Source organism: Petromyzon marinus, chromosome 39 (genome assembly GCF_048934315.1).
Source record: "Petromyzon marinus isolate PM22_M1 ecotype Great Lakes invasive population chromosome 39, UKy_Petmar_22M1.pri1.0, whole genome shotgun sequence".
Taxonomy (NCBI): domain Eukaryota; kingdom Metazoa; phylum Chordata; class Hyperoartia; order Petromyzontiformes; family Petromyzontidae; genus Petromyzon; species Petromyzon marinus.
The window spans coordinates 7,755,139-7,776,463 of record NC_133705.1 but is presented as its reverse complement, the minus strand read 5'-3'; the positions used below and the strand labels follow the sequence as shown (position 1 = coordinate 7,776,463).

Sequence of the window (21,325 nt, the reverse complement as noted above, 5' to 3'; positions counted from 1 at the left end):
ATATTCACAAAGACTGGAAGAATCCGATGAGCTATGAAGCTCTTTTTCCACAGATGTCCAGTATGGGCGGGTCAGCAAGTTACAATTATTTGCAATTATACCCAGAATGCGCCTGATCTCGCTCGTCGGGTTCATGTAAGCTAAGCAGTGCTGAGACTGGATAGCGCTTGGTGTTCTATGCTGTGGGGCTGAGTGATGGGCAGCAGAGGGCAGTGCATCATATGTCAGGGCTCAACATCTTCAACTCGCACTGACCAACGTGGAGGCATGGGCAAATACTCCCCACGACTCGCAAGCCACGGGGAGACCACATGAACAATATATATATACATATATACAGAACATACACACCCTTACACCTATGCATATATGGTACCTGTATTCAACTTTCCCATTTGCAAACCATGGGGTGGAATTGGGGGTGGGAAGAGAGAAGGGTTAAACACTTCATAGAACATTGAAATATGATTTGTATTAAAATCAATAGAGTAGGTCAGTAGACAGCAAAAAATGCTATTAACCTGGCAACTTGAGTTTAATTCCCATCCACGTCTCACATTAATGGAGTGAAAACTAAACTATTATTTTTTTACTAGGAAGGCCCACTGAGCGATGTAGCTCTTTTTCAGAAGCAACCTGGCCACATACGATAGCTCAACGAAGTGGCTAATGATGTGGAAATTTATACCAGCCAAATACTCTAAACGCATGTTTCTAAATGTGAAGGGAAACCCGGAGAACCCGGATAAAAATCCACACAACCACGGGGAGGGAGACACACAAACTCCGAATATACAACAGGGGTCAGGGTCGGGATCGATCCCACGACCATCCTATATACCAGGTGAGGTAGTGAATATCCCGCCACCGTGGCGCGAATCTGTCCTGGGTCTCACCCTGCCACCTTCAACCAGCCTACAGATAGTAATGTTCATCACATGACAGCAGTCAAATTGATACTTCAAAATTTTAGAGATGGAATTTATCCAAATTAAGTGCAGAATCGAAGTTACTGTGGCGTAACCACGAACCATTGCCTGGATTCAAACCTAGCGCTCAGCGGTGCCCGCTCAGCACTCTGGCCTCTGAGCCACGTGGCCACCTCTGACTCTACCCCCATTTGAGCACTCCGCCTGGTTGAATTAGGCCATCTAAAATCACAGGCAACAATGATAGAATATACCCCTTCACGAATTGTTAAATGGCCGTGCCTAGCTATCAAGTGTGTAGGTTGATGCAACTGCACCGTGGCCAAATGGCCATTCCCCCTCCCCCCACGCTCCCCTTTGAAGCCTGGCCCCTTTGGCCAGTGGGCCCTATTTAATTTATTGCATGAGGGCCCATGCTAACCATGATAAGCCACTTGCTGTCATAACGCAATAATTGGCACAATGACGGCTAAAACATTAATCAGTCATGCGTTACGCAATCACTGTACAGTGAACAAATTTACATTCTGGGCAAGTACATGGACGCTTTGTAAATCTCACCTGCTGCCAACCTTCCCAGAGTTTATGAGCATTGTACAACATTGTGGTGTGCAATTCTCTACTGTATACTTTTCACTCACGAAAGAGTCGTTGGCCACACACATAAATTATAGTCATTATTTGCTCCCATCGTGATCATCATATTCACGGTGAAATGACGCATTCGTCCCATGTTGCAGAGGCTCACGGTTCAAAGCCAGCGTCCGTCCTGTTGAATACTCTCGTTTTATTGACCTTAAAAGTAGGCGTCGTCTATCTCACAGTAGATGCGACATCATTCGCAAGCATAGGCCATTTTATATATTGTATTTTGAACTTCCTTTGTACCGTACCTGGCCAACCGTGCTAATCAGAGGTGCGGGGGAAGGACAACTAACTAAACACAAAAAGCATTTGTAAAAAAAAAAATAGTTTTCAATCTAGATTTGTGCGGGTGTCATGGTACAATTGTGAAAACTTACTTGAAAGTTTCACAATTGGAATATACATAGCAATCATCGCCCCTACTGAGTCATGAGACTCAATAAATACTTCCCTGGGTAAACAATTGTAATAATAATCATCACCAGCTATGATCTATACATTTTTGGATGAGGACCTCCCCAAGTCGTACAGGTTGTGAGGGCTATCTGACCATACTTCACCATGCTGGCCAGTGCATGTCGGTGAAGGTTTTGGAGCATTGATATCAACAATTTTGCCTAACTAGGCACTGCTTCATGCGATGTATTCCCCCTCCCCAGCCCAATCACCCTATAATTCTTAAAAACAATAGTGGAATAAATGTCCAATTCTGGCTCAAACTGCATGTCACTGTCTATGGTTTCTAAATTAACTCGAAGTGTTGTCCAACATTGCTTATACATGACTCAGACCCCCCATTAATTGTCACATTGTTTTATGGAGTTGTGGTAAAGTGGTTAGCGCACTGTGCTATGAACCCAGAAAACCAGTTTGAATCATGGCCATGGTTAACCTCAGTGGCAAGTAATATCAGAAGCGACCCGCACTAAACCAGCGTCAAGTATGGTAAACAAACCGATGACCGACATGGCATGGGGGGGGGGGGCTGGATTCATTTGTAGATTGAGAATGACTCATTTAGAATTGTCTGTCACAATTTTATGCATTCTTAAAAAATATAAGTGGGATGGGTGCCCATTAAGGTTTCCAAAAAGTCTTCGGACATCTCAAACTATGTACGTCAACATACCTGGCTCTCATGCAGCTTCACTTGACGTGTTCAACATGTGTTCAACACAAGATCCAGGTCCGTTTCAACACATTACATAAAATCCGTGATCTGGTTCCGTCTGTAAAAGATGTGATTCCGGACATACAATACCCTGGTGTCTACAAACTAAGTTGCCTCTGTGGTAGTAGTTACATTGGAGAAACCAAACGCCATGTCTCGGACCGCATTCGTGAACACAAAGCAGACCTTAAACACGGTAGGAACAACACCTCGGCCGTGGCAGATCATTGTTATAATTCAGTAGGCTCACATGCCATTGACTTTTCCAAGACAGAGGTTCTTTGTAAGCCATCTGGCTACCATGAGAGATTCGTTCATGAGGCTATCCACATATACAAGCACAGAGACAATTTCAACCGAGAAGATGGATTCTATCTTAGCAATCATTTGAAAGTTTTGATAAACCATTTCAGGTCTTAATTGATTGTTCACGCTTACAGTGGCTTTTAGACAGCATACATTAAAAAAAAAATTCGTCTCCCCCCTCCTCTTTTCAGAATATAGATGGACTAGTCCTAAATAAACTGCCAAATCGCTGCGCGTGGCGCTAACGTTTTTTATAAATAAATAAATGCACCGTTTTAAAAATAAATTTATGCAAACCAACACACCTGAAGACGACCGTTTGTGTTATGGTCGAAACGTCGTGAGAATTTTTTATTGTTTTATATATATTTTATTATTTTGTTGTTTCCCTTCAACGTGACTTTACCGAAAGAACTAAGAATATGTGTTCAACATTGTTTACACCTGACACAGATCTCCCATTAGTTCACATTATCACATACTTTTGTAGTGGGTCCTACGGAGGCCCACACTTGAACTTGGAGGCAACACGTTTATTATAACACCCCAGCAGGGTTTCTACATAAACGTACACAGTTACTAGACCTCGACAGGGTAACTATATGAACAGGTCAGGTCAGCGACACACTGCCGATCCACAATGCCGAGCATAATGACCAAAGACCGACGACCAAAGAGACGTAGCACCGAGGGTTCCATTCCAGCAGACAGCCGCGATTGCTCTCGGGACCTCCCTTTTATGCTCCCGAGCGTGGCCTCGCTCCGCCCTCGGCCACGCTCCCTTCTGGATCTCACCAGAAGGTTCTCGACCGAGCACCACGTGTCCCTCAAGCCACCCTTTGGGCCCCCTCGCTACCCTGTCCCGGTCACGTGCCCTCCCAGGTTCACCCAGACTGTCGCATCCTTACTTGCCCTCTCTCTGACCGTCACCATACCTACTCTGGTGCCAGAGAGAGGCTCAAGACGCACAGTTCCACTCTTGTGACAGTAGCTGGCACTAAACGCCAGTGACTCCATTTACATCACTGCACTTTTAAGTGCATACGTCATCTTGTACATTACTTTAAAAATACGTGAGATGGATGCCAATATATTAAAAAGACGTGAGATGGATGCCCATATCTGGTTTGTAATTCCGTTGGTCACTTGTATAATTGACACAATTTATATTGGTCCACTGCCCTCTGCTGCCCACCCTGCAGCTTCTCAACAGCGTATAACAATCCTGTTGTGCATGGTGGCCGCCAACTAAAGCACTGTTCAGGCTCAATCCTGCTCATCTTCTGAGATCTGACAAGATCGGGCACATTCCGGGTGATTTGGTCACGATTGTTTACGGAAAACAAATGTGAATTCAAACATCAAAAATACACACACATCTGTACCAGTTTCCTCATGCACTTTTTATTACTCGCCTAAAAGTCACAAATCAATGTACGAAGGTAAACAGGTGTTCATTGTCTCCGCTATATGCTACACGTGGTTATTAGCAGTGGACCTACATGACAACGAGCACACCTGCGTCAGTGGAAACCAAAAACTGTCATTATATACCACGGAAAAGCTGAATTATTTGTCAAAACAAACCTTTCAATAGATCTAAAAAATAGTAACATACAGAAATGTCTTATTGGTAACGTTTACAAATTAGAAATTGTATAAGGTTTTATCAATATATTTAAAGTTTATGAAGTTAAAGTCATGATTAAGGGGTAACTACCAAAGTCATGAGGTTAACATTTTATTACACGATTTATTTTTGACGAACAGTAAGACTTCATATGTAGGGTTTAGGAGTTACATTTAAACGCGTATTCGTTCACCAGAAGTTTAACACGAAACTAAGCTCGTAGCAAATCACCGACACCACTTTGCCACTTTCTTAAGGAACCTGGAAAAATCTGACAAGCAGCCTGACCAGTTCACTTGCGTTCACTAACAAAATGAAAAACCTTTTGACAAATAGCGAATATACACGAAGGTGCTAATGTCTGCATCGTCTGATTTTCCTTTAAACTCACCACAATGCACAGCAAATTAAAATCGACTCGGTGTTACGGCTCTTCCCCCATGTTTTCGGGCTGTGCCGCGTTTAGTTCGGCATGACGTCCCCAAACGTTTCGCTTCACGTCCTGGGAGCTTCTTCAAAACTGAAATTGCGCTAGCTCGCTGTTCTCAAAATCCAGACATCACGACCCAACAAACACGCGGCACAAAACCCCAACTCATCGGATAGTATTGCAGCATGACCGCCATAACGTGTACGCAGCAAGTCACTTTTAAGTTTCTCATTTCGAAGAGAGCATGTCACCAGGGCTCGTGGTAAAGTAGCACAGCAGGAACGGTGGTTGTCAATAGTGGACTTCCAATTACCCTGCAGATGTGATTTCATCGCAATTTTTTTTTTAAACAATCGAGGCAGTTTTGGAAAGGGCTGCGTGAATTATTCTACCACATGCAGGTATGGTTCTATGAGGCTTGTTTACAAGAGTGAGAAAGATATGTTGGGTGCATGATCTACTGCACTTATTTTGTACATGGGGGAGCCAAGTTTAAGGAAGGTGGCACACGAACAATTCACAAGATAATGCTACATTTTGTGGCGTTCTGCATGTGAAACTTCTGGAGCCTCGACATAGACTTCCTATCAAGCCACATGCTGTTGCGTATCACTCACTTTGCTTTCGGGCTGTACTGGGTGTTGTTCGGCAGGATGTCCGACGTTTCACTCCACGTACTGGCAGCTTCTTCAGGAACCAGTTGGACATCGCCCCGAACAACATTTGGTACAACCCCAAAAATATCGCTGAGAGCTATACAGCACAACCGCGATTTCCTACGCAGTTACACTTAATGAATGTAGTTCCGAGGATTGAGGAAAAGTAGCGTTATATTACATAAGCATAACGTGGCAATGCAGTCCATGGACTAAAGAAAACGCTACACAAACTGAAAAAACTCACTAACCTGTTAAGCTGAGTTTAGTGTAATGGGCTTACACCATCATTGGGGGCTCAAGCATTAGGAGGGATCAGTGAAAGTGCCGAGGATCTGATGAGACATAAGGGGGGGGAAAGGGGTTTCTCCACATTGCTCCCTCCTCGATAGCTCTGCCTTCTGTCAGCAACATTAGTTATAGATGAACTCACCATTACTTTATTTGTAAAGATCTTCATTTATCGGGTATTGAAATACCTCGGCATCTGAAAGCACCCGAAGTCACATCATCTCAACCATGCCATTGCCTGAAGACAATCGAGCCTTGGAGATCCCCGGTGGCAACTGTCTATGCGACACAAAGTAGACGCCGCTGACCTGCAACTGGGTATTGCCTGCCAGCAGGTGGCGATGCCACAATTAGTTCCCCCCCCCCCCCCCCAATTAAATACTTTGCTCATAAGCTATATAACACTTCTGACGAGTTGTTATAATTGTAATGGGAATATAAGACATTTTCAAGGGTAGGGAATTATTGGTCAATAAAAAATTAGGAACCGATGGTTCGTTACATGGTGGTTACCTCTTTTAATGTTGTTTACGTTTTTAATACACAGCATGCTCAGCTTATTTGTGCTGAAAAACATGAACAGTGATAATGTACCAGTGTCTGTACAAAGAGCGAATTGCCCCTAAACACATTAACGTAAATTAGGCGAATTAAAAAGGGGCTCTCAAACTGAAAATCAACCCTACGAGGCGAGATTAAATTGACTCGTAGATGAAATATACACTTGCCACCTAAGTACCAGATTTCCATAAAAACCGTTTTGTTCACACATCTCGTTACAGTGAAAATAGCAGGCAGTGTTCGTGTTGAGATGTGAAGCTAGAGAATTTGACACAGGGTGCTTTGGCCCTATTTTTTACATTGAAAGCCACGATTGTGGTCGAGTGCGGCGGGGACACAGCAATATGGCTATTATAATGTATGATAGCGGTGCAAAGTTGAGTGGGAGCCGTGAGAAGTTTCAGTCACTACCACGGCTTCCAAATTTGACTTCTGCGGTATTCAAATGACGTAAATATACCACCAGTGGTAGTTGTATCCACCAGGGATCGGCACAATGCCAAACATTGTTATATCCGTGCCTGGTAATCGGTGAGTTTCACACAAAATGTATTGGAACCACTTAATTAAAATCGGTTATGAGCAAATTTCTTTTTTAAATATTGTGTACTGATGTTGCCACGGTATCTGTAAAAAAACCAGCAGTCCAACTTATCACATTTGTCGTATTGATTCTGGAACCCCGAGACCATCAGAAGCCAGGGGATCTGTAGCTATGCCAACGATCATCAATTTGTATGACAGAGGTGCAGCCCCGGGAATTGCATGCCAATGTTGGCACAGTGGTGTTCACTAGACAGTTCTAGAGCCTCTACAGTGGGTATTTTGGCTTACTCGTGCAAGCTTGCCAGATGTCTTTGACGAGGTAGGAATAATCCACCACAATATCTGGCCAGACCAACTGGATAACTAAAAAATTCACCACCACAATATTGTGCCTGTGGTGAAGTTTCTACACTGCCATGACTCTGCATCATATGAAACACAGGGATACCATAACAAAGGTAAATGTGGTCTGATATCAGTTTAAAATGAACACCTATCTCATCCAAATACCTATATAGACATCACAACGGATACGAGGGTGCTACATTGTTCTATTTAATTAGTCACAATTTTAAAAGGTACATTTAAATACAATATTTTTAAAAAATTGTCAACTAATAAAAAGATAACGTGCTGGCCCTGGGTAATATACGAATAGCAACAATACATATTATAGGACTGATATTGGGGGACTACTACTGTAATAATGAAGTTAACAATATGGGGTAAACTATGTTAATAGCAAATAAAAACACTAAAACCGAACCACAAAATAAAGGCAGGCCCCCCCTTCCATCGTGCCAGACCCACGTGTTTTTGGCATTCACACCTTCCAAAGAGAAGTGTATTCACGGAAGGTGGATGTATCTACAGCAACACTTCACACGTCTATGGTGCAGGCTGCACTTTCTGTTTCATCCGCTCTGCATTTGGCAATTTGGAAGGCATTGTGTCATTATTCTCACACAATCAAGAATTCACTGTTTTCAAGTTGCATTTGACAGATTTACAAGCTTCTTGATTGCGCATTATCACGCGAAATTCCTTAAGACTGCTTGCACGTGTTACTTGCTAACCCGCCCAGAGTGGACATGTGTAAAAAAAAAAGCTTCATAGCTCATTGGATTCCTCCAATGTAACCGTTGTGATTCTGATTCAGTACATATGTACTGTGGCAACTTATTGAAATGGTGTCTCATTGAATTTAACTAAGATTATTAATAATTGCTGCCACTGCAGTGTCTGTAGTGTGGTCGTTTTTAATCGTGTTTTTTCCTCTCCCAGGCATTGTGAACATACAAGCCGACAAGAGATTGACAAACACCACCTCACAGCAAACCTCACAATCCTAGACGTATGCAGTCCAATAGTCTACTAGTCACATGCATTGTAACACTGTAATATGCATCGCCATAAAACATGCCCCCCCGCCCTGATATTAATTCATCTGCACGTTCCTACGCATTCAGGAGACGACTGGCAAAACCTTGACACGGCGTCGAGATTGACCAGAATAGAATGTGTCCGGTGTTAGTGATGATGATGAAAGCTTTGCGTTGTTTCGTTTGTGTGGTGGGAACCGTTAATGCAATTCCTAACCTTCCCACACAAAACACGGAAAGTGAACAACCAACAGAAATATAATTGGGAAATACAAAACTTAAAAGGCTGATAACAAGAATTTAATGGAACGGCAAAGACCGCTGTTCAATCAATGCGTTTATCTTTTACTAACTGCAGGTTATACGGCTTAAACATTAATTCTGTAACCATTAGTGTAACGGTCGAATTGTAAACATTCAGTTCATACCCTAATCTTGCAGTACTTTTTTCAATTCATTCAGCATTTACAAAATTCAACTTTCACCAAAACCATTATGCGGATGATTTTTCAGTCATTTTATCACTTCTACATTATTTTTATTAGTGTTTTGTGATCTGGACACTGCATTTGTTTTTTTAAAGGTTAGTTGCAAAGACATCTTTTGTGAGCAACAATAATGGTGATTAATTCCGCTCTATGCTTAACATTGATTTTTAGATCCCCTTTTAAAATGTAGCCCTTGTAGCGAGCTAAGGAGAGAGTCATATATATGACGGATGTTTTTTATGGAATTATTTGTGCTCAAGTTGAAACCGTTGATCTCACTACACTTTAGATCCTGGATTAATGTTAAGCGAGCAGCTGGTATTCAAATAAAGATTATCAGCAGCACTGGCTCGTTGTTATTCCGTTCTGTCACCATAGTAAGAAATTATGAATGTCAATAGGGTCTTTCTGCCAGGTGAATTGATCCCTATTATACTCTTATGTCCGTGTACAAGTTGGTCAGAAGTGGTCCTCCAAATTCTACAATTAAAGCGGTGTGGTTATGTACACGATACGAAGAGGTACCAGACATGTGCCGCACATTAAATCGGTGAGAAAATGAGCACGTGTGTGTGTGTGTGTTTTAATATCTTGCAAACAATATCGCGCAGAACGCAATTTTTTTTGTTTTAATAGTGTTTGTCAGCATCACCTGCAGTGTCAGCCTCTACATGTAGCCCAACAATGAAGCCAACCGGAACGCAACCCAAAAACAATGTTACCACTTGACGCTCGCGGTAACCTCTGGACGCAAGTGGTGCTCGTCCGCTCCCTTCCACTCGTAGTGCGCGTCGTTAGTGTGGAGAGTTAAGCCGCGATCTACAGGAGCTGGCACTTCTTCTTGCGCTTCTTGGCGGGTGGGGGACACAGCACGGCGCGGATGGCCTCGTCAAACACGGTCTTGAGGCCGCGCTGGGTGAGCGCCGAGCACTCCAGGTACTTAACTGCTCCTGCTCGCACGCCACACACAAGCCACCGGGTAAAGCAACGCAGCAGGACCAGCGCAATGTGCATATAAAGAACCATTCCTGGACAGGATAGGACTTTACAGCAGTATGTAAAATCCACAGCTGGAGGAAGACCTCTACATGCAGTTTTTTTTTACTATAGTTCAACACACTGGTCAGTGCAGACTGGTGGCGGTGGAAGGGTCCAATAGATTCAGACATCGCTCAATATTTATAACTGTGGTCAGGAACAAAACACGTTGCTGAGTTTGTAACACAGTATGCTAACCACAGCGCTACTGCTACAACTCATTACAATATTATAGATCAGCTAATTCTCCGGCCTAAAACACAACTTGTAATAGACATACTGTAGTTGCAAACAGTAAACATATCAATGTGGCTATACAACTTAGGAATTAATACAAATGTACAATTAAGATTCTAGCAGCTGTCCGATAACATCAATAGCAAGTTACCAAAGCAGAATCTTTGCTCTAAAATGAACCAAATCTAATAAACATTTCATGAATCGTCATGGGTTGAAGTGTTTCACACATACCAGAAGCTTGTCTGGCTGCTTGCACGAAAGCAATGTGAAGAACGGATGGCTAGCAGCAGACTTAAAAATGGGCTCAAGTATCTTACTATTGACGGAGGTTATGATTATTAATTTCTAAAATCCAATTTAAAAAAGTGGCATGTTCAGAAAAGCGAGGAGTCTCACAAACAGATCATGTGACCACAAGAACCAAATTATGAGTCTGCTACCTTAAGGTAAACATATGAAATGCAAAGTCTCGGTTCTTTATTTTAAAAAAGCCTTCTAAACCCATCAAGCTGTTTCTGAAATGTGAGGAAATCTAATTAGATGATAACGAGAAGAGGCATGAGCCTGCTACAACTCCTACAAATGAATGATTCCAAAACTCGATTAACAGCTTCAAGAATACAGAATGTAATTTGTATAAAAATATACTGTCAGACGGAAACAAGCATATTTATTCCCTGGAGTATCTGCAGTCAAACCTACTGAGGTTCTTGGGAGTATGCCAACTTCAATAGAGTAGTTGCTGTTAACATCAATTACATTCTACCAACACGTCTATTGATCATATTTCCTATTTACAGCCCTTTGACAATCCATTAATGTATGCAATCCTCCCGGCGTTAGTTATGGCGGTTGACCCAGGACCAGTTCAGAAATCACCCTTCCCCAATGTTAGTTGGGGCCAGAATTGAACTTGGGAAATTGGGCTCATGGCACAGAACTCTAACCAAAGTTCCACTGCTCCTCCCCGCTACTCCAACGGTCCACGGAGGTAAAAAATAAAGCTTTGCCTTTCCGCATGACACTGATAACTAATGGATATGACACTGAACATTTAGCTCGCAAAATTAAATTATAGATGTGTCAATGAGATTATGTGTGTTAACATGTATCTGCAACTATGCACGAGTATGTGCGTACAATGTGTCCTCTAGATAATGTGAGCAAATATACCATGTTGCACATATAACAGGGGTATTGGGGACATCTAAATAACACAAAATGGGATATATTTTTCTCTTTTTAAAATTGCACTCCAGAAGCTCAAAAACAAAACATCGTGAAAAGAAACGCTGCATTGTTTTTAGCCGTGACTTCAAGCTGCACAGACATCTTCTTTGGTTCTTTCGGTAAAGTCACGTAGAATGATAATAAAATAATAAATTGATAAATATATAGCATTGTGATATATAACGACTTATTGTTGGTAGCTTAGCTGATTGGAGAATATAGAGTTTATTGATAACATGAAGGTAATTTATATTTTAGTTTTTATTGGTTCACTATATAGAACTGTGAATAGCTCAGATGTGTAGTCATTTCTGTGACCAGTCACTAGCTAATCACTCAGTTGTTTCAATGCTGGATTCGCCTAGTTATTTCAATGCTAAATTCTCCTGTTTGATTTGTACTAAGGGCCTCGGTGAATGTGTATGCTCTGACTTTAACGTAGCTATTTCTGCAGCAGGTACAAGCTCTATTTCTGCAGCAGGTACAAGCTAACCACTCAGCTATCTCAATGCTAAATTCTATGCTAATTCCATTGTCAAGATGTGTATGCTTTAACTTAGCTATTTCAATGCTAAATTCTATGCTAATCCCTTTAACAATGGGTGCCTCTGCGGGTGTGTATGCTTTAACTTTTAACATAGCTATTTCTGTGACCAGTCACAAGCTAATCATTCAGCCATTTCAATGCTAAATTATATGCTAATTCCTTTGTCAAGGCGCTTTGTTCCTCTCACACAGCTTAAAGGCCGTATCTGAACGTGGCTCTTTCACTCCAGCGCTGTCCTACCAGACAGTCTCGCCCCCTTCACCTGATGAAGGCTGCTTGTGTTGTGGCCGAAACGTCGTGAGAATATTATTGTGTTATTTTATTTTATCAATTTATTATTTTATTATCATTCTACGTGACTTTACCGAAAGAACCAAAGAAGATGAATCATTGCAGTCACGAAAGCTTTAAATCGAAACTGCACAGACATGCCACGCAGCCCCAGTTTAGTCCTGTACTGGCCAATTACTGGAGCAATGGACTTTGCGTTCCAGAATTAGTTTGTGATTTTCAGTTAATTCAAAGGTGATTTTTTTACATGAATATTATATTTGTCGAGTCATTTTAGTAATTCCATATGGCAACATAACCCCTTTATTGGAAGACTATTATAGCCGTGTTTGAAAGAAAGTGCCTTCTTGATAACATTTTAGCTGGAAGAATGGCACCAACTCATATCACTGTGGGAATTGCAAGTGCAGGAAAGGCTGCACGATGGTGCATTATCGCTACCAATCTCTTTGGCCATGGCCAGGCCCTGTGGGTAGGTGATGGGCGCCAGCTTCTTCTCGCGCAGCTTCTCCACAGTGTCCTTGTCGTCCCGCAGGTCGAGCTTGGTGCCAACCAGGATGATGGGGGTGTTGGGGCAGTGGTGGCGCACCTCCGGGTACCACTGCATGAAAAAAGATTAAGGGTTAAGTGTGTTATCGTGTGTTTGTTTGCGTTTATGTTTGCGGGTTTGTGTTTGTGTATACTGCACTGCACGACAACCTGAGTTGGATTGTGTGAATGTAGCCATGCTCACTTTGGCACGGACGTTTTCAAAGGAGGCCGGGCTCACCAAAGAGAAGCAGATCAGGAACACGTCCTGTTAAAACAAATCCACAACATACACTTAGGATAAAGCAAAGCCTATTCACATTAAACTCTTATTATATTCACCAAGAACACTCTCCTGTGTAAGACTCTCAAAGCAATATTTGTGACCAATTCCATTTGGGTTTTGGTCAAAACTACTTTAGGTAATGTTGCTGTGTTTGGCACGGTATATACGTGTATTTATATATTTATGCTTTTTTTTACTTAGGAAAGCATCACCGAGTAATTTAAAAAAAAAATATCAGCATTGGGATGATTAACTAATGCTAGTTACACTGTTTTTAGTAAATGGATGGAAACCAGAGAACCGAGGAACCCCATGCAGAATAGTGGGAGAAAATATAAACTCCACACACTGCAAGGCACCAGAGTCAAGAGTCGAACCCAGGGGTTCTTGCAGTGAGGTACAAGTGTAAAGGGTAGACCTATTGTTTGTTTATTAGTTGTCTGCATTACCTCTGTAGATGGACAATATGTAAATTAGGCTATAAAACGCATGTATTGCTTACTTATGTAGAATGGTGGTGAAGACGAGAATGTGTCATCTGTTTTTATTGTTTCATAAATAAATTGCGTCAACACCTGCACTGAGTCAGAGTGAGGGGCATCTAATCATTAAACCGGCTTTGCCTGTCGGCTTTTTTTGCATGCACCCTCAATTTGCAACCAAGATAATCCACCCACGGATATTGATAGTTGACTTCAAATGTAGGTTTGTCATAGCCAATATTGTATTCCATATTCCTTTTTGGGTTAGGCCATGTAGTAGTTTTATGGCAAAATTATTGTTATGAACACTCCACCGTCCAACATGATTGTCAAGTTGACAAAGATATTATTTATAAATGCCAATAAATTGATAAAATTCTGATCAAGAAAGGTCCTCACTCGTGGCTTAAACAATTTAACTTATAGCAAGCAGATACCATAAAGATACAACATTTAACTGTACAACTTAGTAACCAAGGCGTCCTAAAACAACACTACCAGTCGACCTCTACTCCATAGGGGGATGCTCCTCTGTTGCCTCTGATGTTTGGAATTTCCTCTCCCATACTCTGCACACTGCTGCCATTTGTGCCTGTGAGAGACCCGATGACCTTACGATTAACTGCCTGCCTTACGTCAGTCTTCATACTGTATCAACTGCTCACCCATGCCTCGATAGCTTTATAATAATTTCAACATTTTTCAAATAATATAACCCACAACCCTATTCATCCTTTCAATAACCACTTTCCAAAACGCATGTCTCATAACTGCAAAGCATTTAGACACCATATGTAGAGCCCTTTTGTCAACCCACCGCTGGGTGAGGGCTTCACCACTGGCAGTACAGATGCTGGAGCATGATACAGCAATTAAAAGGATTTGCTGCACTGCCCTCTACTGAAGGTAGAAAGCAAACACTTGTATTTGTCATGGTGGTTGCTCATCCAAGCACTATCCAGGCAAAACTCTGGCTTCTGAGATCTCTAGAGATGTGTATTTCAGGTGATTTGGTCACATGCCTGCAAGTGGAAACATCTCATTCTGCAATTCCTAGGAAACAACTGCGACTCAGCTATAAGCACTTCAAACAATGTGCGGCAATGTATACAAAAAAGTGTGGAGATCTCTGAAAATGAATGAACGAAGCAACAGTTTAGGTGAGCCGACGTTCAGATGAGGAAAATATCAACTCAGGTACGTGCATTTAAAAAAATATTTTTTTTCTAAATGGTATGCCAATTATGCTATCGGTGTCATGTTATGAGACAAATAATCCATTCAGATCACTCAAAGAGCAGTGCAAACCTTCGTGTTAGAGAACGGTCCACGGAGTGGATATCACAGAACAACTTATGAGATCCCTGTGGTCCCTCTATGGGGCAACCACTTTTCCACCCATTCTGGCAGAGAAATGCTTGTCACATGACAATCAAACTGATATTAAAAATTATCAGAGCTATAGTGCAGCCAATTTAAGTGCACAACCAAATTGAATGTGACAGATTTTTGTGTGTGCAGGCATTGGTATCCCACCTGAGGATAATCAATTCGCCACACTTGAGAACTTGATTTAATCACAGGTAGCCAAAACCCACATTCTAACAAAGAATCGCAGCTATGCCAGCTCTTCACACCAGAGCTACCCAGCGTCCTCCTATCTTATTCAACCAGTTCTGCTACGAGTGTGCACTTAGAACTCACTAATTGGGCAGCCAGTTCTACTACGAGTGTGCACTTAGAGAACTCACTGTCTGAGGGTATGAGAGTGGACGCAGACGGTCGTAGTCCTCCTGTCCGGCTGTGTCCCACAGTCCGAGGTTCACCGGCTTGCCATCCACCATCACGTTCGCAGAGTAGTTGTCAAATCTGTGCGGTCAGCACAAACAGCCGCCCCCCTCCTTTATTAGACAACTACCAGGGAATACGAGCTGCTGTACACAATCACAAGGATCAGCTTGCTTGTCGGGTTCATTTTGCATGCACCGTTAATTTGCAACCAAGATAATCCATCCACGGATATCGATAGTCGACTTAAAACGTTGGTTTGTCATAGCCAATACTGTAATCTACATTTGTTTTTGGGTTAGGCCACGTAGTAGTTTTACGACAGAATTCTTGTCATGAACAATCCACCACCCAACAAGATTGTCAAGTTTACAAAGATATTATTGGTACATGCCAATGAATTGATCAATTTCAGGTTTAAACAATAATTAATCAAACATTAGCTATGTACTTATGGATGAATGCAACCTCCAAGCTGCTGTCATCTCTCAGGGTCTCGTGATGCAACAATCCAATCTTTAAATCTGACACACACGAGATGATTTTATCGCCGTGGTGGACATCCTTTAATGCATATCCCATCCTTTGCCCGCCACTGTGGTTTGTCTCGACCACTGACCATCATCCCTTATAATAATATTGCATGGCCTTTAATCACCTTTACAATCTTCCACGGATCGTCTTTAAATCCACGATAGATATTCCTGTGTTGAGCTGCTCCTACTGTCTAAAACTTTCCTCTGAAGTATCCATATAACTATGCTTAATCACACAATTTTAGTAAATTCACCTTCACTCTGCTGACCTACACGACAATATTATTCGATCATCATACATGTATACCAGCAAATTAAAATTACTCCTTAATTCCAAACTACGCTGCCAAGATGCAGGGCTACATTGTGGGCTTCACAGGGCAGCAAAAACAAATCCATTATTGTACTGTACTTCTATGCTTCCACATATATGCTCCTCACGTTCAATCCACACTGACCAGCGCTGTGAAGTAGGGTCAAATAACCCTGATAGCCCAAATGGCATGGCCCTGATCCAGCAGTCTTATGACAAAAGGAGTGTACAGGTGCATTTACATTTTGTAAAGATATAAGATACTTTACAAAATCTAAGGCAAGCCTGTAAAATGTGTGTATTCTTTTGTGTCTATGAAAGTAAAAACTCTGGTGTTACAGTTTTTGCAGACAAAAGGCAGCCTGTAAGTGTCGTAGAAGCTGGCTATTTTTTGAGTGGATTTAACCAAAACCACCTCTATCCAATACCCATCCCCTCCAAAATGTTTACCACCCGAGTTTAGTTCCCTCAAGGAAAGCTTGCCAATGCCCCCATTTAATGACCATATTTAAGTGAATCGGCTGGAATAGATCGCGACAGAGGGCAGTCTGTCCACACGGCAACCCGAGTGGGCACAGCTTTCAATGTCTAGCCTAGAGCGTTAGGGGCACACTTGTGAAAAGGGTGTGCATCCCTTCTCCCCAGGCTATAGGCAAGAGCCTATGGCTAAGTTTTGACAGGGTGTCTTCCATATATTTTTTAGCACTGGCACTCTAAGAACAGACAAATCACTGATGAAAATCAGAGTAACGTGCTTAAATTGACGAGTGGACTAACAGTACTGTGTGGTCTTTGGCATTTGGAATGTGGCTGTAGAGCAAAAACACATGTAGGGCATGTGTAACTATGTGTATCTCTCTCTGGATCTCTGTTTCTTCATGTCTTGCTATATTTTGCCTGTCTCTCCACGTCTATGTCTCTTTCTACATCTCTCTACAAGTCTTTTGTCTGTCTCCGTGCATCTTTCCATGTCTACCTATGTCCATCTCTCTCAATCTCTATTTCTCTCCATGTTGCCCTTAGTATTTGTTTCTGGGGACCCTCTCCACCTAATCTGCATAGGGCTGTATTTATCGTTAAAATGGCTTTGGGTGAACCTTCACCCTACCTGCTCTGCACCCCATGGCTCATTTCTTCCATCTCTCGATGTGCCTGTCCCCCTGCTAAATATGTCTGTACCGTTGCCTCCAGCCTAGGCAGAACCCAGAAGCAGCTGTGACATTAAAGCAGCACAGCCGCAAGGCGATGCTTCAAATGTAATATAACTTACATCATTCAAGAGTGAGGTTGTGCTTATTTTAAAACTGCATGGAGAAACCACTCCGTGATTAAAATTGATGAGTAATGATTCTCCCCTCTAAATTGAACAATTATGATTCTAGATCACGATTCAACTTAAACATATATTCTTTAACATTGTTGTGTAATGGCCTCGAGTGGCTGTAGCGGCTCACATGAACCCATTACAACACAATATTATACAAATCGCACATTGTTGATTCTTACACCTAATTCAATACACGGATGGTAAGCTTAAGAATGTATATTAATCAAGTAACTGATGCATCACTACACTCACACTAGAAAGCACCGATATTACTATCAATACGATTGTCCATATTACAGGCTTTTTTGTAAGATCGTGTAAATATAAATGTCTTATTCTTGGGTCTTTTGGTAAAGTCACGTGGCTTTACCGAAAGACCCAAGAATATGAATTCCTGCAGTCACGAAAGCTTTAAGTCAAGATATAAATGTGCCGTTAAACCCGCCACCACCTGACACAGCCAATTAGTAAGGTTTCTCATGTAAACAGGAACTGATGCATCACTACACCCACACTAGAAAGCACCGATATTACTATCAATACCATTGTCCATAATACAGGCTATTTTGTTAGATCGTGTGTTGGAGAGCAAATCCACAACATTTACAATCTGAGTACGACGTTTCGCCAGTAATTACAACCAGCATTTTCAGGCGGCAGCCAGATTTGTGTATTATGGATGATATTGGTCGCGAAAGCCTACGTGTTAAACGGACAATACCATTGTATTTTATGCTGTATACAATTTTCATATATCAGAAACACGCAGTTGCTAGCTGGCATTCATTTAATGAATTTTCCACTTGACACAAATCAAAGATGTCCACCTTCAGAGGCAATAACCCATTATCTGTCAACAAAAAAGAACGTGTCAACATGCCAACACACTTAGACCTTCAGACGTTTACAAATTGTCGGCCATAACGTGTGAATCTTATGCTGATAACACCTATATATCTGGGATATGGTCCATGGCAAAAAATTGATTGAGGGATGAGATTAGATGTTTGGAGAAACGCACTGGATGGAGGTGGCAAGAGACTGAAGAGTGTAATACACTTGGGGAGATCTTTGCTCAGCAGTGGGATATTTAACGGCTAGAATCCAACCCCTGCATCATAATTGGGGAGAAGGGAAACATCATGAGCAGGAGTTGTATTAAAGTGCTGCTTAAAGGGCCTCTGGTCTAGGGTGTAGGATAACAAAGTGGCATATCTACCTCAAGTAGATTAGTCTTCAGTAGTGATTATGCCACAAAAGGATAGCGAGTCACATTATCAATGGCAGAGGATGATCTTAGTGGGTCAAAGGCAGCCACAATATTGGGAGAGGATTAACAACTCTTCATTGCCTTACCAGCCACCACATCATGTCTCCCCGACAGAATCCATGCAGACAATGCTCAGGTTATGGTAATGAGGCTGGCTGGATACTGGAAACCTAGGATGAGTTGTTAAAAATTAAGCTGATGGTGGTGGTAAGGGATAATCCTCTAACATTTTTATCACAATTGTCAATAGGAAGTGAGAATAATGAGGTAAGAGGATTGCACATTTATGTAGTGATTGCGATTATGCACTGACCAATGTGAAGCAAGATCAAACAACAATCCATGACTGACAAGGTGTTGGAAGGAACTTCATCCAGCAGTGGAAAAAAAAACATGCTGTACCTAAATCCATCACAGGTGACTGTGGAGATGAAGATAATTTTCTCAATAATTAAGAGGGTAAAGTTTAAATGGACTAAATATATAGCACTTTGGAAGAGTAGAGAAGTGTTGTATTCAGGTGCATGAAGAGGATGTTGGGTGCACAGGTTACCGAGACAAGCATATGAGTAGGCACATAAGTATGTGCGCAAGTGAAAGACCCAAAGCCAAATGGTGGAAGACTTCAAGATCAGATTTTAAAGGTCAATATTTGGCTTTGCAGCAGTTCTAAGATCCCATGTGGTGACATTAATTAATGGCAATGGCTGTGATAATCTCTTCGCCTTGCCCTTTAATAACGCTTAGTTTTGAAACTTCAAGTTTACTGATTTTTTTTGTAATTTGGTCTATTGTATTCAGAAATAGCACAAATCCCTACACCTCGGAAATGGTTTAAAATATTTTAACAATGCTCCTCACTTTGGACCGTAACCCACACTGACCAACACGGTAATGTAAGAACAAACAACCCCCACGACCTGCATAACCCCAGTAGTCAATTGACAAAGGGCTGTAAAACTTATTGGGGAAGGAAGCTTCACTTTGAAATTTGCTTTAGAGACATTCATGCTTACCATTACACTAACTATTAGCTTGTGATACATTATGATGAAAGCGCAGCAGGATACATACACAGTGGGGATGTACTCTCCCGGGAAGGCGTTCGTCGTGTAGCTGATGAGGAGACACGTCTTACCAACGGCTCTGTTGGAGAACATGCAATACATTGAGGCAAATGGTGCTACAGAAGCGCACCCATTAAGACAGTGTTACAGCACACACGCGCACCAAAGCCAGGTAATTATTTACACTGCATTTTACAGGCAATGTGAAGCAAGCTGGTTTGGTTCATGAACCAGGCAACAAGGCTTGGCCCAGTTTTCCATGGTAACCTTTACCTGACCGATGGGTTCTGAGGCCTTCTTTCTCACATATACTCCTGTTCCACTGGCACATGCGAGCCAAGCCAGCACAGGACACTCATGGGTGTGAGGTTTTCTAATGGCCAATTGCCGTGCGGAACCAAACCACGATACCCCGGCATCAAAACACATCCGAATCTGGCTTGCGGCCGAGCCGGGCGAATGTTAAAATATAAATCTAGCTAAAGATCCGGGAAATATTGAAATACATTCCAGCGGTGATCCTGGCCAAGACTGGAACCTGGGATCAATGTCACACACAGCTCTCTACACACATACAACTGCCATTCAATATGTGAAGACACAAACACGATCAACTCAACAAAAATATATGGAACAAAGACATACAAGACATAAAAGACACAACATATGGAATAGGCACACAACACAACCAGCACCCAGATACACAGTACACATACAATACACACATGGGACACTAACACACGCACATACATTATACAACATAGAAAAAAATGTAATACAGTCCACGCAACACACTTGAACACGGGCACACGATACAATTCAGTGCATAAACATAAACCACGCATAACCTTTAAAACAACAAAAAAAAGACCCCGCTCGCTGGGCCGCGCCCTTCTTAGGCCCCTCATCACTTGCCTCGTAGCCCCTACCGCCCCGAGCCGCTCGCTCGTGGAGGGAAGCTTAGGCGAAACCGAGGCTGCAGCCCGCACAAGGCCCTAACCAGGCCGGAGTTAAACCGCACCGCACTCACCCGTCTCCCACGACGACGCACTTAATCGCCTGCATCTTGCCTGCGTTCTTGCTCCTTACTTTTAAGTGGAAGGGGGGGAGAGGGAAATCCAAGCAGAATTAAGCGTTACGTGTTTTGAAGAGCAAAAAACCGCGGAGCAGTCAATGAGTCGCACTCATCCGCCCACGGAGCGGAGGTTGCGAGCCGACGCCTAGAGCCGGGCGCGGGGGGCGGGGCTCTGTTGAGTGTAGCCACGCCCCGTGCGGGAGGCCCCGCCTCGGTGTATTAGACCGCGCCCCCGTCTGCGATGAGGTCAACGTTTGCGATACAATTCGACG

At 42.4% G+C, this 21,325-nt stretch overlaps 1 protein-coding gene across 2 annotated transcripts; it reads right to left on the bottom strand.

The window, feature by feature from the left end:
- Positions 1 to 4,433: 4,433 nt before the first annotated feature.
- On the bottom strand, positions 4,434 to 21,238 carry LOC116950519 (ras-related C3 botulinum toxin substrate 1). 2 transcript variants are annotated; one of them, XM_032968364.2, is made up of 6 exons: positions 21,009 to 21,238; positions 19,986 to 20,057; positions 15,429 to 15,546; positions 13,115 to 13,177; positions 12,823 to 12,982; positions 4,434 to 9,988 (listed from the first exon to the last, which is right to left on the bottom strand). In XM_032968364.2, the coding sequence occupies exons 1-6, from the start codon at positions 21,041 to 21,043 to the stop codon at positions 9,855 to 9,857; spliced, it is 582 nt and encodes a 193-aa protein (XP_032824255.1). In that variant the 5' UTR covers positions 21,044 to 21,238; the 3' UTR covers positions 4,434 to 9,854. The 2 variants fall into 2 exon arrangements, with proteins under 2 accessions (XP_032824255.1, XP_032824256.1); XM_032968365.2 differs by having other exon boundaries at positions 4,434 to 9,985; positions 21,009 to 21,237.
- Positions 21,239 to 21,325: the final 87 nt, after the last annotated feature.